The sequence below is a fragment of the Choloepus didactylus genome, chromosome X (genome assembly GCF_015220235.1).
Source record: "Choloepus didactylus isolate mChoDid1 chromosome X, mChoDid1.pri, whole genome shotgun sequence".
In the NCBI taxonomy this organism is placed as follows: domain Eukaryota; kingdom Metazoa; phylum Chordata; class Mammalia; order Pilosa; family Megalonychidae; genus Choloepus; species Choloepus didactylus.
In genome coordinates this window covers 44,523,070-44,550,963 of record NC_051334.1, presented here as the reverse complement: position 1 = coordinate 44,550,963, position 27,894 = coordinate 44,523,070, and the positions used below count along the sequence as shown (strand labels likewise).

At 41.0% G+C, this 27,894-nt stretch overlaps 1 protein-coding gene across 1 annotated transcript; it reads left to right on the top strand.

The window, feature by feature from the left end:
- LOC119523758 (norrin cystine knot growth factor NDP) lies at window positions 1-24,643 on the top strand. Its single transcript, XM_037822575.1, has 3 exons — window positions 1-302; window positions 14,520-14,897; window positions 24,185-24,643. The coding sequence occupies exons 2-3, from the start codon at window positions 14,724-14,726 to the stop codon at window positions 24,410-24,412; spliced, it is 402 nt and encodes a 133-aa protein (XP_037678503.1). The 5' UTR covers window positions 1-302; window positions 14,520-14,723; the 3' UTR covers window positions 24,413-24,643.
- The last annotated feature ends 3,251 nt before the right edge of the window (window positions 24,644-27,894 follow it).

Here is a 27,894-nt window from a genome sequence, read left to right as displayed (position 1 = left end):
CACATTTCCGTGGCATTCCCATTTGCTAGTGCGCTGCCGCGGCCGCACGCCTGATTGATATATGACTGGAATGGCACTTTTCCATTTGACATTCTCTCTCTCTCCCTCTCTCTCTCTCCCTCTCCCTCTCTCTCTCTCTCCCTGTGTCGCTTAAACAACAGTCCTAACTTTTGTGTGTTGCAAATATAAAAGGCAAGCCATGTGACAGAGGGGCAGAAGAACAAAAGCATTTGGAAGTAACAGGACCTCTTTCTAGCTCTCAGAAAAGTCTGAGAAGAAAGGAGCCCTGCGTTTTCCCCAAGGTAAGCAGGAAAACAAGCGCTGACCGCTTTCCTAGGAAATTACTTCTTTCCAAACGGAGCATTTCATCCTTCTCTCGGACAAAGAGGCAACTTTTAAATACCACTTAAATCTGCATTAACTTAATTTGCATTAATCTGTAGCATGCTAGCATTGTGGGCTTTTTTTTTTTTTCAATTAACGTGTCTTTGAAGTCTGTGACAGAGCAGGGGAGACTCACAGAGAGGTTCGAAAAATATCTTCTGGTTTGATTTAAAGAGATTTTCTTTTAAAACTCTCTGTGTAGTTATAAATACCTTTGTAATGGTTCGTATACTTGACCATGTGAAAGGGGACTGAGAAGCAGCCTTCTCGGACATGGAGCCCCAGCTATCTTCCCCTCATCCCTCTACAATGGGGGCACTATTAACGCAGGCGAGTCTGCAAGTTTAAAAGCGCACTGTTTACTTTTATTACTACTTATGTATGCTGCTGATCTCCTGCCAGGGCTCTGCCGGAGTGCTTAGAATGACTTCAAACAATAGGCAACATTTATTTCTAGCTTTCTGTGTCATGCTTTGCAAGAATCCTGTTCCTTTGCATTCTTCTCCCAACGTGCAGGACTCCACTTTCATAGATACTTTCAAGAGCGTGGGGCAGAGATGAGGATGCATTTACTATATGATTTTGATTGGGTGGAAAGTCTGAGGAAATGCATGCTATTTGCCTTGGCCTTATTGCAAAGGGTTATATATTTAGTAGTCAGCTTGTCCCTGCAGCGCTACTGACACTACAATGTGGCTGTCCAAGGAGTGACTGTGAAAGGATGCTCCCACCAGCCCAGGGAACAGGACCTGGAGGGAAGACTCCTAAAACCACCTGAGAAATATTTGGAGGGTTCTTTCAAACTCCTGAATACAGGTTCTCATTTTAAATGAAGAATTGAACCATAGGAGGCCTGAGCATAACTCTTTCTTGGGGGACGGGGCAGTTTCACTGTGTACAGAATGTTAATGATTCAGAACGCTGGTAACTGAGGCCAATTGTAATGGACAAGCCCAGACAAACCTTCATGAAAGAGGCAAACTCCCATCTTTACTGAGATTCAGGTGCGGGAAAGGCAGCTATTTGGCAAGATGGAAGTCTTGCACGCTATTCTTTGTAACTATCACCAATAACAGATATGGTTGCTGCAAAACATGCCTCATTTCATTTTTAATATTAGTGTATTTTAATTACAAGGAGCCGGCATTGGCAAATTGCTCCTCTGACACATAGTATTAAATACTAGGTGCATTTAAAAACAGTGAGATGCCTAAAACGTAGCTTCGTTTGTGGGCGTCTACCAAATACAGCGGGATTGCAGAATGTTTCTCAATTCAGTGTTTAGACCAAATGCAAATATCTGCTCATTTTCTTCTCACTGGTCTTGCTTCTGATAGTTCCTTTCTATATAAAGAATATTTCATGGAAAGTAAACTTTAGGGTCCAAGAGACCATTATTGATTGTGGAAAGGAGAAATGGTTTATGGGGCACTTTTCTGATTTTTTTTTGGTAACTAGTCTACCAAGCCTTGTTGAAATGGAAATCTGGCTTTTGAATGAATTAACTTACGACTTTAGAATGTTCACTATTGAAGAGAGCCTGTAAAAGATACTACGTATTCTATTGCTACACAATTCTACAGTGATTAAAAAAAAAAAAAGAAACTAGTGCCGTTAGCAATAGCATTTGGCCAAATCAAAATAATTTTCTTAAACTATTATTCAGATCATTACCTGAGAGTGTTTGAACACAAAAAATGTGATGCATTGCATCATTTGTTTTAATATACATTTGGTTCAGGTGAAGGGAGAACTGACTGAGACCCTTTTTGATGAATGTGTACCAAGGAGCTGACATCCACAGATAGAAATGTGCCTGTATAGTTTTCGATCTTAATTCGAGTTCCAAAGTCACTGCCAAGGGAAAAATAAATCATTTTTCAATACATTTAACTATTTCCAACTCATTTATTTTCCTGGGCCCTTGAAAATGTGGTGCATTTTTCAGTATTATAACCGCCAATAGTGGCTGACAAATTTTACTTTAAGAACTCACAATTCAAGTGCCATTATTATTTGTTAATTATTTATTTATTATTATAATTATTCCATCATTATTTTAATAAACATTTATTAAGCATTTTCTATATTCCTGGCACCATGTTAGTCTTGATGGGTGCAAAGATGAATAAGACATTATCTCTCACCCCAATTCTCAGTCTATATGCTACCTTCAGTTGAATTTTGGAACTGAAATAGGCTTTGCCATGGGTAAACTGAGCAATACTTTCCCTGTTATAAAGAACCATTTAAAATATCTGCTTGTATTCATATTCATTTGAAATGATTTCCACTTATCAGTGGGATTTTCTTTCCATTTATGATAAAGGCCCCTTAGGCCCTTGTCACCAGATCCTAGGTACATGTCACTTGCACAGCTAACACAGCCTAGATCTTTCCAGCCTGGGTAGAAGCAGCCTGGAAAAAAAATCTGCTTATCCTTTCTCTGCTCCCTTGAGCAGCCCTTGGAAAGGACCACCGCTGTCTCTGTCGGGGAGGAGTATGAGTCACCTACTCAGCAGCTGACATCAGGGCCACTTGATGAATCATTGAATTAGAAACATGCACGGAGGAAGATGTAGTCACTATCTCCCACCACTTACTTGTCCCACCCCCAGGATCAAAACCAGTGACCTCTGAGCCTGGCTGAAATTCAAAAGGCCCCTGGGAATAAGTTGCCGGAAGTAGTTCCCAAGACCCAGGTTTCTCTCAGAGCCACACACAGTGTTGCTTTCAAATAATCCAGTTTCATATTTTATGACGGGGTTAGGTTCCTGGGGAAAAAACCCTGAAGACAGCATCACCAGGGTCCTTAACTTGGTCCTTATCAGCAGATAATCCCCTGTGGTTGGTTTAAAATGCCTCTGACTCCCTGGGGTGCCTGACTCACCCTAGCCAGCCCTCAGCTTCTTGGCCAGAGGCCTTCAAGCCCATCCTCACCTCTTCCCATAACAGCCAGTCAATGCTATCCTCTCCAGGCCCTCTCACAGTGGGAGTGGATGGGATGGAAAGGCAGGTGGAAGGACTGAGAAGTACTAAAGCAGAGGAGGGAAGCAGGGCCATGTGAGGGTGGGTGAGTTCCAGAGCCCGGATTGCTGTGGCCTGCCCTGGCTGTAATCAGCTGTCATTTCCTCTTTGTGTATGACACTGTGGAACATATTAAAATTTCTCTGGGATTGTATGTTTGGAATTCCTCTGATGCCCCACCTCACCAACTTACCCGGACAATAAAAGCAAGGTTGTAAGCCTTTGAACAGCTGGCAGGCTATATATTTCCCCTCTTTCTTTCGCATCATCTAATTCAGAAAAGAATCCAGCTAGACTGGCAGTGCCATGTCTGGGCACTTGTTTCCTGCAAGCCCTTCCTCCACCACCTCCTTTCATCCTCCCAGGAATCTTCCTGGGTGGCATGTGGATTTTCTTTTCTTTTGCACAGCCCCACCCCACCCCCTTTATCCTTTACCTGAGTTCCTTCTACCGTGAGCTCTCCCTTTGCTCTGCCTGTCTTTTCCAGACAGCCAGGGTCCTTCTCCATCTGAGGAGCACAGCCCACTAGGGCTCCCCATCTCCATAGTATTCCCAGGATGTCATTCTTGGCACCAGCTCTGCCCGGCCGATAGGATTAGGGGGCTTTTCCTAGACCCGAGCCTGAACCCACTCACAGAGAGGAGTGACCACATGGCTCGGCTGCCCTTTTGGCTGCCGAAGAGCAGGGCTGAAGGGACCCGGGTTGGCAGGGACAAGCATACCGTCACAGTGATATGCACATCACTGGCGAAGGGCTGGGGGTGGGAGTGATGTGGGAACGCCTGGATGCACTTCGGCCTACATTAAGCCAACTGTGCTTATTCTCCATGTTTCAGGGGGAGAGTCAAGTGACTTGAAACAAAGTTCTCTGCTTCCTCAAGTCCTGCCCTGCCCCCTCTCCTTGTCCTTCCCACATCCTTCACTCCCCAAACAGAAAAAAAAAAAGAGAGAGAGAGAGAGAGACAGGGCTTTTAATTCGGTTAGCACAGGCCTGAATGTCTTTGTGAAACCCATTTGCTGAAAGGGAGGGGGGAGAAATAGATCCTGGATTGAGCTCAACTAAAAATGCATGGGGCTTTGGTGTTGGGGAGGGATTTTCCTTTCTTTCTTTCTTTCTCTTAACAGCAGAACAACAGTTTGGTTTATGAGCTGCAAAGGGAAGGAACTGGACCTCTCAATTAGAAATCTCCATTTAAGAGCCTCATGTAACCCCCTGTGCAGCATCCTTAAAAGATACTGCTCATGTCCTTGGGATGAAAAGGTATTAAAATGCAATCTACAATGTAGCATCCTATTCCCTTTCTCTGCCTGGGGGCTTTGGTAGTCTTTTCCGAATTAACTAAAGTACATTAAAAGACCCACAAGGAAAAGTTTAACACAGGCTGAATTAAAAGAAGTCTTTTCCTGTTGGCTTGACAAGAAAAGAAAGAAAGAAAGAAAGAAAGAGAAAGAGAAAGAGAAAAAAGAAACAATTCTATTCTTCTGCCACTTCTTGGGTTTTAATATGAATTATTCCATACAAGTCCCTAGGCTAGAGGATCTATTTAAAGATGCCTGGCAGCATGAAGGGAGAGGGTAAAAATACAACCACTCTTTTGTCCATCAAAGGTTTTCTTTGGGAGGACATTAAGAGCATTCCTATTTTCCTGTCTGCCCCTGCCAGTGGTGACATTCCAGCTGGTAGTACCCACTCCTCACCAGTCAGGTCAACAACCATGAACTTCTAGGTTTGATTCCAGGAGAAACCAAAGAGTGGGGAATTCTTCTGAAATGGCCCTGTGTGCGCGCAGTGGGGTGGGGGAGGCTGGTACTGAAATGAGCGCTTGTTTGGCTGTCTAGGTTGCATGCTGCAAATTCACACACCCACACACACGTTTTTGAGGAAGATTGTGCCGATGGTGTTATTTCTGATGCCAACTTTCCTCACATCTGCAAGGTTTTCTTTCTTTCTTTTCTTGTGTCTCTGCCAGTAGTTTGCTTGGCACCATTCATGCTTACTGTCCCCTTCATCAGAGGTTCTCACAGCCTTGATGGTTGAGAGTCACACCCCCTAGACCCATTTGGATCGTCAGAACTTAACACTCTAGATGGGCTTCACAGTTTGGAACAAGCATTTTCTTGTTAGCAAGAGTGCTGCCTCAGAAAAGTCAAAGAATGGGTAACTGCAGATGGCAACATATCCCCAGTGCTTATAATCAGGAATTCATCCAATTGGGTCCATTTCAACCTGATGTCAAAAACTGGTCACAGACTAGTAGCTTTAAAACCAGTTCTATAATATTTTCAGTAGATGTATTTTCCTTTTTGTTTTCCACAGAAGCTAAGAATTTTTCAGATAATTATTTCCCTTCCAAGGCCTGGCTCAACCCCAACTTTTGGTTTTAAGCTGTGATCCAACCAATTGCAGTATGCTTTAAAAATGAAAGGGCAACAAGTTAACCTGTTTAAGAAAGCTGATGAGCTGTCAGAAAATGCTTAGGGGCGGCATTTCCACAGTGCCACAAACCAACAATAACCCTAAATGCAATGTACCCTTCCATACTTTTATCAATGGGGAATAAAAATAAGAAGAGAGCAAGCTGCAGGGGAAGTAGCAAAAGAGAAGGAGGAAGCATTATTTTTGATGTTCAAAATCTGCCACTGACCTTTCTACTCTTTCATACAGCAAAATTACAGAAAGAGAAGCTTCCCTTTATTTCACCCACTCCCCAGGAAGAGGGGTTTTAACTTTGAAGTTGCCTTTTTTTTTTTTTTACCTGACATTAGAAAAGGAAGACAATTCCTCAAATGAAAAAATCTCCCGTTCTTAAATCTATGCAACCTGTGGATACCCACATTCTTAATATGGATGTGAAGTGTTATAGAAATCCAATCCTTAATCAAAGCCCAATTTTTCTTTAAAAGGTGAAGGGATATTTTAGGATTTGATACATTTCTGTGGTTTCCCCACAAATTATGGAAATTACTCCCTTTCAGAATATAAATTTTTCTTTTGAAGTTTGGAATCCATAGGCAGCAGACTAAGATTACTGCAAGAGAACTTGCCATCAAAAGACACAGCTATAATGTGCACGATCTAAGCAAAGCAAAATACAAACAGAAAAACAATAGCCCAATAACCTCAGGGTTCTTAGCAATATAAACAATGTAGGGAAATATATGTTTATGTGATTTTATTTTAGCCTTGCACCTGTGACCCAGGTTTGCATCCAGGAGTGTTAAGGATTGCAGTAGGATTGAACTCAGTCCTCAAATCCCATCAGTGGACAGAAAAGGCAAACTGAAAGGGGAATGGAAAGACTGAATTGCTCCTATTGTTTATGCCCCATTTCTAACTAAGGGCTCTACAGTTGTTAGGTGATATCACCATCCACCATTCCAAAACTTTGTTGCTGGTGAGATTTAAATGCAGCTTTGGAAACTCTTTGCTGGACACTTTGAAGAAAAGCCAATATACTCATTTGGCGCCAGGGTAAAACAGAGCCTTCACCCTACGCTAATGCTGGTCACCTCTCTTCTCCTAAGGCCACATCACAGCCAGTAGTCCCATGGCAAATCAAGTGTCAAATTACTTCAGCACAAGGGTCTCCAGAACACCTGGTCACCTTTTCTTTTCCACAAGAAGAGCATATGTTCATGTGTTTTGGCAGGTCTTGACTCTTTTGAGTTGGGTATCTCAGAACTCTCCTGCTTTTTTTCCAGAGGGTCTTACTCAAAGTGGAGGGTAGCATGGTTCTCATTCTTGCCATGAAAATCCCCTTCCTGTGAGGGAGTGGGTGAAATTAAGGGAAGCTTCCTTTTCTGAAATTGTGTCATTTGAAAGAACAGAAAGGTCAGGGGCAGATTTTGAACATCAAAAATAATTCCTCCTCCTTCTTTTTTGTTATTTTTTCTGTGACTTGATCTCTTCCTATTTTTATTTGCTATTGATGAAAGGATGGAAGGGAACTCCGTGTTTAGGACTATAGTTGGCTTGTGGCACTGTAGAAAGCCCACCCCTAAGCACTTTCTGACAGCTCTCCAACATATCAGTTCAAGCTTTTAGTGGGATGGCTAGATTTACATAAACAATCCAAACCCTGGAAGGAAGAGACCTACAAAATCATGCTTCTTGACACATTGGACCTGGTCTTTTCTAATTAATGCGGTTTGTGTTCCAAAAGTCTATTAGTATGTCAACCATTAAGAACTCAGAACAAGTCTTTCCATAGAAACTACAGAAGCCCACAGGAGTCCAGCACAGGATTCAAGAGCCATACCCAATGGAAAACTCTTTTAGACTGAAATTCCAGCCCAGGGCTTCAGGAATGTACATCCTCTAGCACAGAGGTTCCGTAGATACTTTATCAAGAAGAGTGCTTTGCTTTTGACCACCAGGACCATATTAATTCTTCATCTGTAGAGAAGAAGGTAACTCTTCTAACTAATCTTCCCCTCTCCTGGACTGGTGAGCATCATGGATGATCCCTACCAGGGCATGAGGGTCCATGACTCAAACTCTGTTTAGGAATAAGGGTCATTCATAAGTGAGGTGCAAGAGGGTTAACAACCTATGCCATTAAATGAAAGAAGCCTGGTTCTAGCATGATTAACTATTACCAGTTTTTCTCCTCTCCCAATTTATTCATTGGTGGAGATGGAAAAGAAACACAACAAATTTTAAGACCGCTTTACTTGAGAAATAGAAACTGTTTAAATATCCCTACTAACTGTTTCCTCTTATTAGAAGTACATTATTAACTTATGAACCACATTGCCTACATTGCAAACACTGAGCCAATTGGTTATTAAGGCTTATTTTATTTTAGACCACCAATATGGCCTCGTCAAGGGACAGATTTTTACAGCTCACCCTTCACTCTTGGCTCAGACGCCACATTAAAACTTGTTTGGACTTTCTGCAAACATTAACTCTTTGAGTAAGGAAGAAACTCTTTCTGAAGGATTGCTTTGGGGAATACGGAGCTCAAGAACAGATACTGTACTCTGAGAAGTTTGAGTAGGGTAAAGAGAATGCTAAAAATGGATAGAGGCTTAGAGAGTATCTAGATCAATCTATTCATTTTGTAGATAAGGAAACTGAGTCCCAGAGAAGGTTAGTGACTTGTTCAAGATTGCACAACCAGAATGGAAGGATAGGACTCAGGGCTTGAGGCTACTCAGATCAGCCTTCTTTCTACCATATCAGGCAACAGTACCATGAACTTTACATCTCAGAATGCAGTGGAGTAGTTATCAAATATTCTATTGAAATATAATGCAAATACATTTATTTATATATGTATATATATACACACACATACAAATACATATTTGCAAATATAGTGCAAAATTCTGGAAAATGGTATGCTGACAGCATAGGCTAGGTATGGGACTGGGGAGGAAAAGGTGAAGGCTGAAGGCAAGTGGGAGTTTGGATAAAAATGAGAGGTTCTTTGGATTTTCTGACAATGTCTTAAAATCAGAATTTTAAGTTTCAGTCAGTCTCAAGGTTGAGTCCTCCCACGTCCGTCCCTCCCCAGACAGTAAAACTATTCAAGCCAAGGTCACACACACAGGTGGGGCCACTTGACAGTTGGCTCATTACCAGAAATTTCTTCTATTCCCAGCCCTCCTTTTTAGAACCCTTACTTATCCCAGGATTGTGATTTATTGCTTCTTTCCCTGGCTATATTTCTCCTTCCCTTTTGCTTCTCCCACCTCTTTTCTTCCCCCGTCTCCTCCACCGTTGAGCTCAGCCACTACTTGGCTAGTAGTAGGCTGGAAGAACAGAGTCAGTCCTATCAGGCTGGGGGAATGCTGCTTCATTGCAAGGATGTCATCTTCTCTTTCCTAGGTGGTAGCATGGGGCCAGTCACTGCCTCACACTGTCCCCTGTCCGGCTGTAGAATAGACATCATGAGAAGAAAGGGGCGAGAGTCACTCCCTCCCTACTGACCCTGTGGCCATGCATTCTTGTAGATGCCTGAGGCTGGCAGGCTGGAGGCCTGGCAAAGTTAGCAGTCGGTACCACTGCCTCTGGGGCAGCCCAGGCTTGGCTTCTTGGCTGCCGTTCATGTGTTGCCAGATAGGAACAACATAAAAAAAAAACAAAACCATTCATTGAGCGCACAGGATGCTTTATAAAATCCAACATGTTGTTTACAGTTTATAAATTAAATGCCTTGGGAAGAGGAATCTGACTTATTCTCCAAGGCATCTAGTTGACTAGAACCATTTGGAATTCTTTGAGTTCCTGGGAAGGGGACACTTAGCACTTCACACTCTGATCAGACCTAGAGTGTCTTGCTTTCCTCATTCTAGTATGAAGTGCTATCTAGTGGCAAGTCTTCTTCCACACGTAAATTTCTGATTTCTTTATCTTGGAAATTCCTTTGAGAGAGGCTCCATTTTCTGCCATCTTTACCTTAATCATGCCTCGTCTTATGATTTTTTAAAAAAAAAAAACTGCAGTATTGTGCAATAAAATTAAATTTTTTAAATTACAGTAAATATCAAATAATTCTGTCTCTTATACTGACTCCATTCCAAAGTCATTATATTTTATCTGCTTAACTTGATCTTAGAAATGATGCAATGCATGTTGGAGCCAAATTAGATGTTAAAGGAGTTTATTAGTGTGTCCAAAAAATGATCCAGGAAAACAACAGGCTAAGTCTCTGTTTTTGTGGATGCAGGGAGCTAGATGAGGCATCTAAGATAGGACTTGTTTTTTCCCCTGACTCTTAACTCTTTTCTATTAGAGCTAAAGGAGGCACATAGTAGGTGCTCAATGAATATGTGTCAAATCAATATCGGTTGAAAGAAGCCGTGGGAGGGAATACCTGCATATATACAGGCTGCATATTTGCATGTCCAGCAAACAATCCAGGGGGAAAGTATGGATACCAAAGCACCATCCTCCCTTGCCAGGCAAGCAGGGCAAGAATAAGGCCATTCTTAGCATGTGATACTTGTCTTAGCCTGCTGCTGGAATAACTTGTGTGAAACCAGCACTTTACCCTCTGCCAGGCAGAAGGTCAGCCCAAGAGTGAGATGATCCCTGGGCACAATACCATCTCTCACCCAGGAGGCTGGGCCCTCTGTAAGCTCTGCTATATTATTTCGCTGAGGTGACAGGTGGGGAACTCTGGGCACCAGTTGTTCTTTTCCACTGGTATCGTTTGGAGGGTAGCTCCAAAGTCGGGCATGCCAGCATACGTGCCTCTCCTGCCGGCCGAAGCTCCACGTTGGAGCTGTTAGAATGTGGGCTGTGTACAACGGCCAAGTCCATGTCTCAGAGACTGTACCCAGAGCATGGGGCAACCACAAGGTTACCAAGTTCAGCAAGAGAGTGGTTCTTTCATTCCATCCATCATTGGCTGGGCCGAGGTTCTAAGTCTTGACAACTGGCATTTGTTACAGCAAAGTGAGATCAATTCAGTTTTGAGAAATTTGCAGAGGCTCCTACAAGGTAGAGATACCCCTAGGCTGCCATAAAGCAGGGATCGCAAATGGCTTAAGTTTCCTTCATTCCTGATATTCTTCTTTGTGAGCTCTCCATGGGAACTCTGCGTATTCTCATCTATGCACACCCTGACTCAAACAGTCTTGACTTAACATTGCTGTTTTCCTGATCCTTATTTGTATTTATTTTTCAACATAACAGTGTTGGTTAATTCAATTTGAAACATAAGTCAAAGCATTCCAACTGTATGTTGCAATAAGAATTGTACTTTTTTATTTTGAAGGTTCTGTGTGTCCTGTGGTATATTTTCACATCGTGGCTTGCTTTCTCTTAATATAAAAAGTGAGCAAAAGTATCATTATTTTTGGATGTGTTAAAATGGAAACTCTATTTCTTAATAACAGTGATGCAAAATTTCTTCTGTCACTCTTTATACTTTACCCTTATTACTAATTCTGCGCCCAGCTTATCATCTCTACAGGGAAAAACAGATAATAAAGTTACATTGTGTGTGACATTAACTATCTCTTTTATCAATGATTTGCCTGCAAAATCATTTTATTCAGCTTTCAGGAAAAAAAAGTCACTGTGCTTGCAATTCATGATGTTGCTACCAGGTGGCAATAGTGTGCAAGAGCTAAATGGTCTGGCTGGAAGACTATTTAAAACTATCATGTCTTCCCATCTTTATAAGAAATAAAAATATAAGATTATTAAAATAATCAGAGGCACAAACATTAAACACTCAGTAACTTGGTTACTATTCTTAAGCCAAGCTTTTAAAAGAGAAGGCATTATTACATTTTTATAAAAATGTTGAATATATGATATATTCACAAGTTCAAAACTATAAAATACCAGAAGGTATACAGGTCTGCCTTACATCTCCCACAGGTACCTAATTGTATTCGTTTTGGGGTATCCCCCCAGAGTTCCTCTATGAAAAGACAAATGAATATAAATATATACTTATCCCTTCCTTTCAGCACAAATCAGTACGCAGAGTAAAAGCATCCTTTTTTATATAGTTGCATAGTAGTCCATTGTATGAGTGTTTTATAATATATCTGATTTGTTCCCTATGATGGATATTTGTGTTGTTTCCAATTTTATGCTATTAAAACCAAGGCCATAGTGAAAAATCTTGTGTTCACGTGATTTCGCACGTAGGATAATCCTCAGAAGTGGGATTGCTGGGTCTAATTTATATACATTTACAGTTTTCACAGATATTGCTAAATTGACCTCTATAGAGTTTGTGCCAATTTATACTATACTTCTGCAAAAAGTGCCTGCTTTCCCACAGCCTGATTGACAAAGTACATTAACAGACATTGGAATCTTTGTAAATGTGATAAGTTAAAAAAAGTATCTCAAAGTACTTTAATTTTAATATCTCTTAAATGAGTGAGGTTGCACATCTAAGTTTAAGAGCCATTTATATTTCCTTCTTTTGTGGAAAAAATGCAAATACTAACATATACAAACACACTCACACATATATGAAGGGTTTTGTTATTGACATTGCTTGCTTTTTTTACCATCGTGCTCTACATGTTCTTCTTTAATTTGCTTTGCTCATTTAACCATACCTCTTGGCCATGTGTACATTTTTTTTTTTTTTTTTTTACCTCTGAAGAGAAGTTGCTGGCAGTATGGAGTGGGGAAGACAAGGACTAGAATGTCTGCTTTTCCTTTAATCTTTTTGCCATTGACTTCTGGGGGAAATATCTGTAGAGTGGAGTGGTGAAAGGAGAAAGCTAATAAATTCTCTTTCTGAGACTAATAGAGGTTTCTAAGAGACAGATAACCACTTGGAAGAATTTAGGCATATTGAAACTCATGAAGAAGTCAGTAGTATTGCATCCAAAGAACATGGAACTGTAGAAAGCTCTGACTCTCTGAGCTGAGGTCTTGGTGAGTTTCAGTGTAATATGGATAGGAAAACCCAGAATATGCACCTGAAAAGAAAACAAAAAAGGCTCTTCTGCATCCCTTGCTGATTCATAACTTTGGACTCAGTTTTGATCAATTTTCATGAGATTTTGTCATTAGTATGACATAAAGGGAAGTGGTAGAAAGGGGTATAAAAATTGGTCTCCTCAACTTTAGGATTATCTTCTGCATATGGAGTGGTGGTAAGTGAATCCATAGCTAACAAGTGTTGGCATTTTAGAGCAAGAGGAGACTGCAGACACCATCTGTTCTAACTCTTCTTCTCTACAAATGAGGAAACTGAGGCTGGAACAGTTTAAGTGACCTATGCAAGATCCCACAGCTAATTAATGACAATGACAGGACTGAAGTCCATGTGGTTTCCCTCATTGCTGGTCCCTATCCTTCTTGCAATTTATCAGACCTCCCTGAAACTCATGTACTAAGATTTTACTATTGCCAGCATTGCTGCTCTGAAACAGCCCATCTCGCAGCCTTTTTCCTCTTGGGACCTGATGCACCACACTTGCAGGACAGCTAATTGAGGCTAAGTGGGTCTTGGGCCACCCTAATAGGACAAAGCTAATTGGTTTATAAGGACTTGAACTTCTAATCTCAATCTTATCAACACTTTGCCATGTTTATTCAGACTGTCCTTGTGTAGGAAGCTAAAAAGTACTATGAACAAAACAATCAAACTTTTATCTGAAATACCTTTGAAAGATTTTCTGAAGCTTTAATTAACAGGCTCCTTTTGTTTGGGATATAACGTCAAGTCCCCCCAGTTTTCCTAAGTGTTTGAAAATACTTTTGATACTCTCTGTCTTCTGGTGTGATAGAAAGAATTGGAATTGGCTATGCCTGGAGGTTAATGGGGTGATTTGGGGAGATCTCTGGAATCCAGTCCTTTGTCCAAGAAGTGTGGTTAAATGAACAAAGCAAATTTCAGGAAAACCAGTGTGGTATAATTCCATTTTGATGGCTAGTCTCTGCGCCAACGACCATTTACCTTTTCAAATTGTACCATGTGCTCAGGCTACAAGGGCTGGGCAGAAATATGTTATTACCCTGTTGGCAAATACACATATGCTGCTTTAACCACACTGGAAGCCAGTTAGCAAAGTGTTTATTTCAGATGCAGTTTGCCATTGATGCTGGGCGGCACAGGGCTTAAAGCAAAAACAGGATGAGCCCAGTGAACAGAAGTGGAAAACTAGGTGGGTGGGTGGGTATGGACTTGGAAATGGAAAATGTGCCCCCCCATGGGACATGGCCTGTGTTCATTAGTGCTGACTGCCTCCTCTGTAGCCCTGTAGGCTGATGTTGACACCAAATCTTACAGAGAAGCTGAATAGACCCTCCAGCCTCCACCAACCAGGGTTGAAGATGAGACCACCCAACTCAGTTATGCTGTGGTCAAAACCACAGGTTTAATCTTTACCATGGGTTCAAGCTATTCTTGCCCCCATGAACATAGACCTCAGCAATTAGTCAACACGTGCTTCCATTAAACCATTGTGTCCACCTCCAAATAGTTATAACTATGTAGCATAAGCTGTGGGGAGGGTTGTGGGTGGAGTGGATGACAGCATATGCTAATGACACTCCCGAAACTGATATTCTTCACTCAAAATGACATGGAAAAATTCTACTCGATACCTCCTGGGTTCCATTAGCGTTTCTTGGTAAATATTTCTGGGGAAAATAATTTCTGTTTTCCTTCCAGCTGTGCAGCAGATACCGTGATGGATTGCAAGTGCAAAAAGTAAGACAAAATTCCAGCATATAAAGGACAATGACAACCAGGAAGCTTCAGCCAGATCCTGCTCTTTCCTTGAAAGGAACTCAATCCTAAGAGTTGAAGACATTTCCAGTTTTTAGTCCTCTGCCTCCCTCTGCTGTCATTCTTGAGAAGTTTTTCCTTACAACAATGAAAAATCATGTACTAGCTGCATCCTTTTCTATGCTCTCCCTGCTGGCAATAATGGGAGATACAGACAGCAAAACGGACAGCTCGTTTGTGGTAGACTCCGACTCTCGACGCTGCATGAGGCACCACTATGTCGATTCTATCAGTCATCCATTGTACAAGTGTAGCTCAAAGGTAAGATCAAGGTCTCCAGGAGGGGAGTATTATCTCTGGAAACATGAGAGAAGCCATATTTCTTTGTCAGGGGATGGGAAACTATGATCATAGTCCAACCCTGAGCTGTATGGCTCCCCACAGGGTTTCTGGAAGAATCATGCTTTTAGAGTTTCCCACCATAATTTGCACTTTTGCCAGTAAAGCAGCCTAATTGATCATGTGCACGCTCATCCAGCTTCTCTCTATTCAGGCTTCTAAAAGTCAATAGTAAAGGCTGGAGGGGTCTCACAATAAAATTATTGCTAAACATAAGAGAAGAGCGCTGTGTTTCCTCCCTGGCTGTTAAATTTATGAAGGGTGGTGTCCTTTTTCAAGAAAGAAAAATGGAATCTATGAGTTATCATAATTCCTTCAACCTCCACTAGTAATAAAGAGGAAGGGAATGCAAGGAATATGATTGAGCAATGAAGCATGATTCTTAGGAGTCTCTTCAAAGAGTTTCCTGGTGAAATAGTTGGCGACTGGCTTTGTGGTCTGAGCCTTTTCTCCATGTGCCACATTTTTGTTGAATTACTTAGGGGTTATGTGATTGTGGCCCTCCCTGAGGTAAAATGATTTCAGAAGATAAGATGTCAATTTGATTGTTGATCAGTTTTGCATTGATTATCCCAATGATTCTTGTTTGGCTTAGGCTGCATGTTTTGTGCACAGGCAATTTCATGCAAGTGATGTCGATATTGAGACAAGGTATAAGAAGGAATACTATGTTTAAAAGTCCACCAAAATGGGCCAGCTACATGGATCACCCAGAAGGGAGGCACATAGTAGGGGAGGAACAGGCTCAGAATCAGAGTTCTCGCTACTGTCATTGACCCCAAAGAGTCACATGAATGAAATTTGCCCACATTTGGCAAATACAAATTTACTTAGTCCAACCTTAGAGATTTTCACATTTAGTCTTAGGAACCACTTAAACATTCTCATATGGCAAGTATTTTTTAAATTACCGGTATAATTTTTTGTAATGTCAACCACTGAAATTCAGACCATATAAGTTAATCTCTCTACCCTCCATTTCAAAACATGACAACTTCTGTTTCCCTTTAAAATTTCCGTAACTTCTCTGATTATAGCTCATTGATGATGACTTGTTTTAGTTTGGGGGATCAAAATTTAAGTTAAATCACTTTAACCATTTTTATTAACAAGATTGACAACTCTGGGAAAAATATAGCGATTTTTACTTAAGAAGAACTTTCTGGCTCTTGTTTGTACTTGCAGAACTAAGAAGAAGGAGTAAGTACATGAACTTCAATTTTTGCAAAGCTTCAACCCCTTCTTAGGAAGAGAAAACTAAAACAAATTGAGCAAAAAGATGGGAAATATTTTTTCAACTGTGATGGCTTAGAAATTGTAGGCCTCAGTAGGGCTGACTAGAGCAATTATTAGCTTCTCCTCTCCATCCCTCGATAAAAGCAGACAGCACTAGCATTTAGTGTTTCTTATTCCACAGATGATTTATCCCTCTCATGAGTTGTCCTCCAGATAAGAGTTCTTTAAATAAAGGAATTATTTCAAAGAAAGCATCAATGTGATGATGGGAAGGAACAGAGTGCTAGGAGCATCTATAAAAACAAGTAAATGATCTAGAAAGATTTGGCAAAACGTTTACAGAAGGCCAAAGAAAAGACCTCATTAACGTAAACCCAACAAACTCATAGTGCTTGAGCCTGAGTCCTAGAAACAGAGTTTAGTCCACTTTTGTTCACCTCTGTTTCTTCCAGAATCTCCTGGGAAATAGCACATAATTGTGATAGTAGGAGAAATGTTTGTAATTTTATAGGAACAATCTGTTTTCAAACATCTCAAACTGTGCCAAATATAGCGCTAATTCTATGTAAATTGTTTGTAATTAGAGATCTTTCTTCCCTGGCTTTAAAATGTGACTGGAATGATATCAACTACCCAGGCCTTTTTGGTACAGATTTTCTCTCTGTATCCAGTAACGAAAACTGCTTTTCATTTTTTAAAATTAGTCTATAATTCTTAACTTTCACAGAATCAGGCCAGTCTTCTTTCTGATGGGTCTTATTTAATGAAAATGTCTGCCTTTTGAGAATTGGGATAAAATATTTAGCCTGTGCTTAGAAAATAGACAACAGGTGTTTATACAAAGAGCAGAGAAGGGTAAATGAAAAGGTATGAATCCTCTAATTGGTTTCCTCTCTGCCAAAATTTTCCTCCAAGATCATGTTCAAGGGGCATTAGCTAGATATGTGCCTACTGTTTGCTGCCAATTGCAGTGCTTTCTGACTTGCATTCGTCCTGTGTCTGACCTTGTGAAGACAGATGTAAGGGACTATGTGACCCAATTTCAGGGAAAGAAGGACACCTGATTGAATACCTAATATGAGCCAAGCACCTCATACTATGTTATCTCATCCTTGCCAAGAAAACTATGATGGGTGGATGCAATTATTCCCATTTTACAGGTAAGGAAAACTGAAACCTGGAAGAGGTGTTGAGTAGGTTGCTTTACGTCATATAGCCTGGGAGTGGCATTGTCTGTCTCATAGCATTCATCTTTATACTACTTAGACCTTTATGTTGGAGGAATGCAAAAAAAATGTAGGAGCCACTATTTAGATGTCTAGGCTCAGAAATTTTTCCTGAAAGAAGAAATAATAGGAAAGGCTTTCCTGGGAGCCTTCAATGAGATTATCTGTTCACCCTAGCCCTGAACTTGCAGCTCGTCAGCCACAGGATACGTTTGCCCAGCTCCTAGCAATTCAGGAAAGGGCTGAGATAGAGTCAGACAAGAGACTGACCACAGTGGTCCTCCAAAGAGGATGGTATGACCACAGATTAGGACTTGTCTAGTGGCTTTCAGTGGCTACACCTACTAGGATTTGGCACAAAAGATCCTGGGAGTGGCAAGTTCATGAGACACTGTGTTTTCTTCAAGTTCTGAGTGAATCAAGGATGTAGAGCAAGTAAGGCAAAATATAAAGTCAGTGATTAAGGGAAATGGGCTGATTGGGGAATCTTTATGGGATCTGAGGTTTTGAAGTACATAAGTCTGGTTTCACATTCCAGATCCGAACTTGCCAAATGTGTGACTTTGGGAAAGTTAATGAATTCTTTTGATCCTTAATTTCTTCCCATGTAAAATGGAACATGCTGTCTGCCTAAGGGCGTTGTTAAGGGCCTTGGTGATAATATTTGTAAGCATTCAACATAGTGTTTGGCATATAATAGATATTTAATAAATGACATTGTGATCTTGATGATAAAGCTATAAAAAATGGACAGGTGCTCAGACTCATTTTTCTATTTCAGTCACTACTGAGAACTCAGTAACTCTTGGGATCTCCTATAGCCTTAAAGGATTAGGAAAATGAACCTCATTGTAGTTCTTGTTAAACACTGAAGCCATGGGGGACAGAAGAGTAAAGTAAATGTAAGCCACCGTGCTGGGTGCTAAGAGGGAGGATAAAAGTAAAAGAGAATTAGATTCTGATGTCTGACCTCCCTTCCCAGGTGAATGGAGGAAGGGAGAGGTGGGGGTTGGGAGGTTCTGAACTTGGGCCAAGTCGGGGTTTTCAGGAGCAAAGGCTGGAAAAGGGAGCCAACAGTTCAGAAACTGAAGTCTGAGTTGGGTAAGGAGTGGGAGATGGAAGCCATAGGCCTCAGGTGTGGAACAAGGGTTTGGTTGTGTGAACTCTTAGGGCCACAGCGGTGGGTGTGGAGCCTGAATGGTGGCTACAACGGAGGAGGAGGAAGAAGAGGGTACAAGGGACAAAGCCTGGGAAAGTTCTCAGAGGAAAAGAGAACTTGGACACCAAGGGCTGAGCATTGGGATTGAGAGGGAGCTGTTATGATCCCCAAGCCATCTCCTACTACTGCCCACAAAGGTGATAATATGGTAGAAGAAAGAAGGGGAGTCAAGAATACTGAGTTTATAGCAGAATTACTTGAAAGATATGAGACTTGACTTTTTTTAAAGGAACAAATTTATTGTGAATTCCTATTATGTGCAAGTACTGTGTAGGTGCAGGAGGCTCAAAACTGGAAACTAAAAGACCAAGTTTATACCCTCACAGAGCTTCCAATTAAACAGGAGAGGGAGAGAAGGGAAGTGTTCTGTGTGCAAAAGCTTCACTCAAGTTACTTTGACTTGTGAACCAGATTTCAGTTGGAGTGAGTTGCATTCGCACTCACCCTTTCAAAGCTCCCAGTGCTCCCCTGTCACTTTGTTCCCTGGGTTGCAATTCTGTTTATGCCCTCAGCCTGGCACAGTCCCTTAGGAGGTTGATCAGGGTCCCTTGAGATGATTTGAACAGTCATTTACTGAGGGTGCTGATGTGGGAAGGAATGGAAGAGGAAGCATGAGTGCATCTTGTTCCTGAGAAGAAAGGAGGTGCTTCTAGGAGTGTCATGAGATAACACTCACTGCTGAAAAAGAGGTAAAACACATTTCCTGATCAATTGGTGTAAAATAGCCAAACCTCCATTCTAGATGGGAAATCTGGGTCTTTATTCCGAAGCTAGTGGAGACACCTCATCAACTGTGTCCTAACTCAGGAAGTCACGAGGCTCCACAAGGCAGGAGAGGAAAGTGGCTTTGACAATGGCAGGAGTTGCTCAACAAGGGGTGATGAAAACCATCTGTGTTTGGGTTTTCTCTCACTCAAGGGTAGTTGTATATTATAGCAAAAGACATAATTCTCTAAGAACTATGGTAGATTACCAGAGAGGGCAGTCCTTGGCCTGGACCCAGGAATCACAGCTTCCTGCAAAATTCATAGTATGACCTGAATGACCTGAACTTGCCCATGACCAACTTGAGCATCTTATGAAACCTGAGGGCTTGATAGGCTGACTTTTATGACCCACCAGTAGAGCATCACCATTAGGAGAAAGTGCTAGGGAGTCAGGATTTCTCCATTCAGAATCTTGGCTCTACCCCATTCAGCTATGGGAACTCCAGCTTGGAACTTCACCTTTGCTTTTTAATTTTCCTTTTAATAAATTCTTCATTTGCAAAATGGGGAGAGTTTACCTTTTGGAATTGTTATTAAAGAATCTAATTGCATTTGGAGAGCTTGGCACTGTGCCTGGCATCTAGTAAATGGTCAATACAAGTTATCGATCATTATCATTACTGTTTTTTATTATGATTGCCAAAGGACCTTTCATTACTCTTAGCCTCGGAACATGGAAATCAAATTAGAATGTGGAGGAGCCTGTCCTTGAGCTAGCACTCTGAACCCAGCAGCACTGTTCACATCAGAAGGGTCTGGCCTTCACATTCATCTGGAGCCAAGTGACCCCAAGTTTGAGGGGATTACAAAGAGACTGCTAGCAGAGGTGCCCAGCTTCTTAGCATCAAACCACTTGCTTTAGGAAAGTGAGATAAAAATAAAACTGGACAAAATGCAGATAATGTATATCTATTACTCTCCTGAGCTGTGAGAAGTTAATAGAAGGCCAGTGGTCATATAAACAATAACCAACTATGGAATCCAGTCCTTTAAAGGTGGAGCCCCATGTGGGGTTGTCCTGTGTCACCAGAAGTTCAACTTTCTTGATTGGAAAATGGAGTAGTGTGGAAGCTCTTTATTAAGAGAGGTTAAGTGCAGTGCAAAATGCAGAGGAGTCCTTCCGTGTTAGTAAAGCACAGACATATCAACCACGTTTTAGGAATGTGCATCAACCAAAACTTGGAGCCAAGGTATTTTGGAAGGTGAACTGATGTTTAAAGATGTCAAAGGCTTATTGCACTGAAAGATGAATTGGTTAAGGAGGTAGAGAGTGTGGTGCCATACCTTGGGGGTGGCGATGATATGTCCCAAGAAGCACATAAGAAAAAGGCCAGACTTTTACATCTCTAGCTTATGATATGGTTAGGGCTCTCAGAGGCAGATCAATGTTCATTAGAGAAAGGTGTGAGTTGGCCCGTGCTTTAGGAAAACATTTTATTATTAGGAGGGTGGATACTATAGTGGTTTGGATCATGAGTTTTGTTTCAGACAGACTTGGGTTTGATTCCAGCTCTGAATTTTACTTATAGGTGAGTTTGGGCAAGTTACTTTAATGTTTTAAAGCCTTAGTTTCCTTGTCTGTAATAATATAATATTACCCTTATCAGGTAATAATGGTGCCTTTCTCATAGGATTGTTATGAGGATTAAATGAGATGATTCACATGGTAAGCACTCAATAAATGTTAGCTGCCATTGTTATTATTAGCTAAATGATCTCTATCTAGGGATCCATCTAGAACAGTGCCTTTCAACTTTAATGGGTCCAGAGCCTTGCTACTCAAAGTATGGACCTCAGCCCAGCAGTATCAACATTACTTAAGATCTCCTAAGCGATGCAGAATCTCGGGACCCACCTCAAACCTTCTCAATCAGAATCTAACAAGATCCCCGACTAATTCACAAGCACATGTCACTTAGAGAAGCTCTGGTCTAGAAGAGGTCAGAAGAGGGTCATTAAATGCCAAAACACTGGTGAGGCATGACAGGCTAAAATTTGAACTATCAAGAGTGAACCCAGAAAGAAGATGTTTATCCTATCCATTCCTTAACATATCCCCATTTATGGATCTTATCTTCCAAACTCCCTGCTTTACCTTTCAAACACATACACACAAGACAGAGATAGATTTTGATATAGTTTCCAGCTTTGAGATGCAGTCTATATACTGGGAATCTCCCAGAGAGGGAATTTGCATGTGTGTGCTAAGAACATCAAGGGTCTGACAATTGTTTCATAGTCTCTTCTTCCAAGAGGGGCATTTGAATTTGGCCACAGAGGATAGGCAGGGTTACATTAAGCAGAGCCCAGTGGAGAGAACATTCCTGATAGAAGAAAGGCATGAACAAAGGCAAGAGGCTGGAAAATTCTGGACAGTTCCATGGACTTGTAAGTAGTTAGACTTAATTGGAGCAAAGGGTCAGTAATGGAAACAGTTGTAAGTAAGACTGGAAAGATACGAGAGACCCAGGACATGGAGGGCCTTAATTCCTGTTCAGGATTTTGGATTTTATTCTGAAAGCTAAGGGCAGCCACTGAAGTTGTTTATGCTACATGTCTGTGTGTTCTCCTTGCCCAGAAAATCTAACTCCTAAGGAAGGAGGACCAGGTTCATTCGAGGTGGCCCCAGGTTCTTTACTGCTGGAGTTCTTGTCCTTCAGAGTGGGATGGAGATGGGGTTGAGATTTTGAAAATGTTTCTGAAAAAGAGCTATCAGGTTAGCTCTTCTAGAAAGGGCCCTATGTTGCAGACTTGGTCAATTTACAGATAGCATTAATTGCCTTGTCATTTAAAGTCTAAGTTTGGTTCACCTGTATGTGTATCATTTGGGTATGATACACCACCTCATCTTTGGCCCTTCTGAATTAAGACTGTTGGCCCAGGTCTGCTATAGCTACCCATGACTGAAACTAGATCACCAAAGACTCCATTTTGGGGGTGACTGTTTAAATAACTGCTTAACGACCTAATAGATGATCCAGATTAGAGATCAGCAGATTTAAAAATGCTCAAAGGTGAGGTGTCAAGCAGTTCTTCCCATGTACTGGAAGGTGTGGGGAGAAAGGCCTGGAGAATACCTTGACCTCTTTCTGTCATTTGGAGGGATGGGGGTGGGCACCAGGAACTGGCCTGTACTACTGATCTATAACATAATCTCTCAAAATCTGTTTCAGATCATGTTTGTTTTGCCTATCAATGTGAAGAGCAGGTGGGATAGAATCAAAAGCTCTAATAAGCTGCATCTGCCATTGTCTCTCTGCCTCTGTGATCTTTCAGAGAAAATAAATCAGTTAGTCTGGTCCAGCTTATCCTTCACAGAGCCAAGCTGGTTGTTTTATGGTATCTCATATTCCCTTGGTGGTTGCTAAATGATGGTTGGATGTGTCCCAGCATCTTCTCAAATAATGATGTTAATGATCTATAATTACCACAAGTCATCTTTACCCCATTTGGAAAGAGGACAGGCCATTTCCTTCTTTTAATCCCTGTCCTATAGAATCATGCCAGAGATAATAGCTGGTGAGTCTTTAATAATGACTGCTAATTTCTAAAGTATAAGGTAAATATCCAAAGGTTTCATACATATATATGTATATTTTAATCTTTTATTTGAATAGTCCCATTTTTTTAATCTTCTTGGAATTATAGGGCAACTTTTTCTCCATTACTTAACATGAAATTCACCAAGGAAGACCCTCTCACGTGGACATGAGCCAGTAATTTCCACCCCTTCCCTACCCCAATATGTAGGTTATATAGCTTAATGAATCAAGTTACCCCAACCTAACCCACCCATGACTTCCTTTCCCAGGGTACCAACTCCTGCTGGAATAAATGTTTGTGGGATAAATGAGTCCCTAGTCCACCCCATTAAACTGTGTGTGAAATGTTGAGTGCATGTTTATGTACATTTTTATGGGGATAAGTTTGATAGTTTCCATCAGATTCTTAAAGGAGTCTGGTTCCCACAGGCAGGTTAAGAGCCACTGTAAAGAACACGCAGCCTCTTTTACTCCAGCCTTAGGTTTATTATCGTCCTAACCTCTATTTGGGAATGGAGATGGTTAGAATGGCTGCATCTTAATGACTCTGAAGATATGGTGCACAAATCTCAGACTTTCTGTGTATAAGTCAAGAAGAGTGATTGCAGGGTCTAAAACGTGACCCTATCTCTATTTCATTCTTTTGTCCCAAGTTGCAGTGCCCAAAATATTCAGGATTCCTTCTTTTTCTTCTTCGGAAGCCATGTTCTTTTTCTTTAGCTATTCTGTACACCCAACAGATTACTTATCTATGTAAGTCCTTCTTTATTTACTCCTTGATTTCAATTTGGAAAGATTTTCTGTGTTTGACACTATTAGAATTGGCATTGGACAGTGAGTAGGTCACTGCCTATCAGCAAAATCTTCTTTTATTCTTTGATTTTTATTTGCAAATCATGGTAGTGGGTGTCATTCAGTGATTCTAAAATCCTCAGTGCACTTCAGAATCACCTAAGAAACGCTGGAAAAAATATGGAGGTTTCGGCACTAACCCCAAGAATTTTGATTCATTTGTTGTGAGCAGGGGCCTAGGTGTGGACTGTTTTGTTTGTTTTTTTGGGTGATTGCAATGTGCAACCAGGGTTGAGAATTCCTGGTCTAACCCAGCAGGAATTGGCAAGGCAGTTATTTAGAGTGTTAGAAACTTCCAAAGGATGCTGTGTCACCTGGCTAAGGTTTAGCCGCCCTGAGGGGTAACCACCTCCTCTTCTCTCTCCAGATGGTGCTCCTGGCCAGGTGTGAGGGACACTGCAGCCAAGCGTCACGCTCTGAGCCCTTGGTGTCCTTCAGCAGTGTCCTCAAGCAGCCCTTCCGTTTCTCCTGTCACTGCTGCCGGCCCCAGACCTCCAAGCTGAAGGCTTTGCGGCTGCGCTGCTCAGGGGGCCTGCGACTCACCGCCACCTACCGGTACATCCTCTCTTGTTACTGCGAGGAGTGCAACTCCTGAGGCCTGCTGTTGAATGGCTTCTGGAAGGGACAACCTCCCCTAGCTAAAGCAGTTCAACCAGCCAGGGAGGGACTGGCAAGAAGAGAGTTAAAACAAGAAAGATGAAGCGATTCCCACGGGATTCTGCATATTCTAGCAATAAAGACTCTACGTGCTTGTTGACAGAGAGATACTCTGGGAACTTGTTTTGGTTCCCATCACCTTTCCCTGGTACAATTTCTTTTGGTTCCTTTTCAGATTTAGGCATTTTCCCCCTTGGCTCTGAACGCTGTTTGGGTTTCCAACAATTCAGTATTAATTCAGTATTAATGAATACTGTGCAATATTAATGAATACTGTGCAAGAGTGGGTCAGGCTGTCACTGCTGAATGCTTATTAGGGAAGAATTAACTTTGGAAAACAAGAAAGTGCAAATACTTCTGGGATATATTCTCTCTCTTTTTTTTTATCTTGTCATTTGGTCTAAAGTTATAGTTGCTGCTAAAGGTTACCAATTTCAAATTTCAGACACCAAGCACATGGATATGTTTAGGCAGGTTTACTCACAGCCGGCTTAATGACAAATAGCTAACAAACAGATTCTCTTATGTGATGCCAGAACACTTAACAGCTTTGATTACTATTCAGACATGACTTTTGGAAAGTGAAGGTGGCATAAAGAATTTGTCACCTAAAGGCTCTCTCAGATAAATTATGGTAAAATTTGGTAAGGGAGCAGACTTTTAAAGACCTGCATAAATAGGGATCCTGCACTGACTTTGAAAAAAGCATATATGTACTAGTGGCATGGAGAATACACTAGATTCATGCATGCAAATTAGACAACCAAATAAGAATCTATTTGTGGGTGTGCTATAGCATTAGCCATGTCGTGGGCATCGTTCACTAACTTCTACTTGTTCATGCCAAACTTGTTGCCAAAATGGTGGCCTGGCTCATCTTCTGAATGTTTGGTCCAAATATATTTTTGTCCTTGAGGCTCAAAATTTGAGTTATTCCCATAATTTGAAATAAAAAGAGAGTATCTTCTGAATTTTTATTGTGTATTTTTTTCCTCCTCAAACCATGATGTGGATTGTAGAATATATGTAGCTAGTGCTTGAGCATCTCCTATGGCATGGAGGATGAGGTCAAAAGTAGAGGGGAGATGGGGTTTTAGAAAGTGTACTGCTAGGGGGTATTTTTTCAAATCAGTGCACTGGGAGGTGGTGGGGGCTTATGAAATTTGGCTTTTAGTCTCAAAATTTACTCTATTAAATGACCACAAAATCAGATGCCTCTGGCTTCCGTAGAAGTTATGGAATGAAATAATGAAGACATCTAATTTTTAATCCCCTCACTTTTCTCAGAAGAGACTAAGTATCCATAAGTGAAGTCAGACTAACAAGCAGGAGGACAAATAGTTCACAAACAGTGGTTTCTGTGCCATCGACTGTATAGTGCTCCAGATGCTACCAGAATTACAAGGAGGAAATATACTCATAATGCTAGCATAGTGCTTTGTTCACTTCAGGCATATCAACACCAGATTGACAACTCAGTTTCCAGGGCAACCTTGACACCATGCTGTCCTGCCTGACTGGAGATAATAGTGCTCCCCACTGTTAGACCAGTAAACCTGTGAATTACATTTTTTGTAGAGTTGATGATTTTGCACACTCTTTGGCACGGTTTTCACACATTTTTGAGAGAGCCAGCAGGGTTAAATTTGTATTTCTGGCTTTGGAACAGAATGAAACCAATGTTATTAAATCGTGACCTTGACCTTAACCTTTATGATAACAGAGCCAGCCAGCCCAGTAAATTGAAGGTTCTCCCCATTCTGAAGGCAAATTGGAAATAGTAATTGGGACTATTACATAAAGAGAAATTTTGTCTTAAGAGAATTAAATTTAATACTGAAAGTTAAATGGTTATAATTTATAACTGGTAATAAAAGTATGAACTACTGATCACATTTATGGCTGTTCTTTCATGTCGCTAAATCAGAAAGTGAAAATAACACTTTTAGCCTTAAAATATCTCTTCCTGGCTTTGAAAACTTTGAGAGTCTATAACATATGTCCCTAACCCCATCTTTATTTCCTTACTACCATTTTGGGGCTTTAAGGGAGAGTTACATGACTCATAAATTCCAAACTCTTTAGAAGCCATAGAGAATTGTCCCTTCAAATCCTATTACATGATCTGTTGTCAGAGCTATTGTTCACAGAAATGAACAAAATATGGCTTGGAACACTAGAGAATCATAGAACAGTGAACATTGAGAGAGACATTAGAAATTATCCATCCTCTTCTCTCCTTTAATAAATGAGCAAATGGAGGCCTGTGGAAATCCAGGAACTTTCCCAAAGTCATAGTTAGTCTCAGATTTGGGACTAGAAACCAGACTTCCTATCCCCCAGCCCTGCATGCTTCCCTTCCGTCCGTCCCCCCCACCCCCCACCAGTGAAAGGAACCTCACTCCTTTCAAGATCTTGGATACTGAATATGGTGAATGAGCTGGAAAAGAGTGTGGCAAGACAGGGTAAAGTTTAATGGGGCATACCAAGGCTGAGAAAGAGGAAAGAGATTTATTTTGTCCCTAAAGACCTAAAAATAGCCCTGGGAACTGAGAGAATTCAGACTTATTGGATATTAAGTTACTATGGAATTTTTATTATGTCTTTTAAAAATTAAACATATTTAGCCTTAGTTTAATGCCTACTCCTAGGGCTTGAGATAGAACCAAATGAAAACATTGATCAATTAAAAACACTACTCCTGGAATTCCTGAGGAATGTTCATTAGTCTTCCCCATTTTCTATGCATTAAAAAAGGGGAAATTAAAATATACTATTATCTTAGTAGCAAACATCTTAGAAGTCTGTATTATAAGCCATAACGATGGAGGGCAAGCCTGTTGATGATCTTACCATCATCATTTATAAGCATTTGATAATAATAAGTTAATACTGCATGGAAGATAGAGGGATTTATGGACTTAACAACTGATTTTCTTGAGAGCTCAGCTTTCCAGACCAATCTCTTAAGTCTTACTCATATGAACTCCTGAATTTCTCCAGAAGCTTAGCATGAATGACAAATCAACCTTTCTTGGTCCTGAGGAAATAGTGGTTGGTTTCTTTCTAAACTCAAGTGCTTGTTAATCCATTCAACACATTATATGTATTAGGAAGAGCAGGCTTCATACACATAATGGAGAAGGAACTGTTTGAGTATGTTAATTTCTTTATTGCTACCTTAGAGGAATTACGGTATGGATTTATTTTCGGACACTTCTTCTGGCCCTCTCGAAAAATACATACTTGAGCAAGAGAGCAGCCCAGCATGGGACACCAAATGTGAGGGGACCAGAGGGTTGGGAAATCTTAGATGAGAAAAGGAAGCCATATTCTGCTGAAACTGCCCTCTTCATGACCCCAGGGCTGAGGCATATTTTGGTGGACAGACGTGTCCTTTCCCTTTGGGAACTAGAATAG

What these genes read in the sequence shown, in the direction of transcription:
- LOC119523758 (XM_037822575.1), top strand. Translation starts at nt 14,724, where the DNA reads ATGAAAAATCATGTACTAGCTGCATCCTTTTCTATGCTCTCCCTGCTG. An exon ending in TGTACAAGTGTAGCTCAAAG is followed by an intron (nt 14,898 to 24,184) that starts GTAAGATCAAGG and finishes TTCTCTCTCCAG; the next exon opens with ATGGTGCTCCTGGCCAGGTG.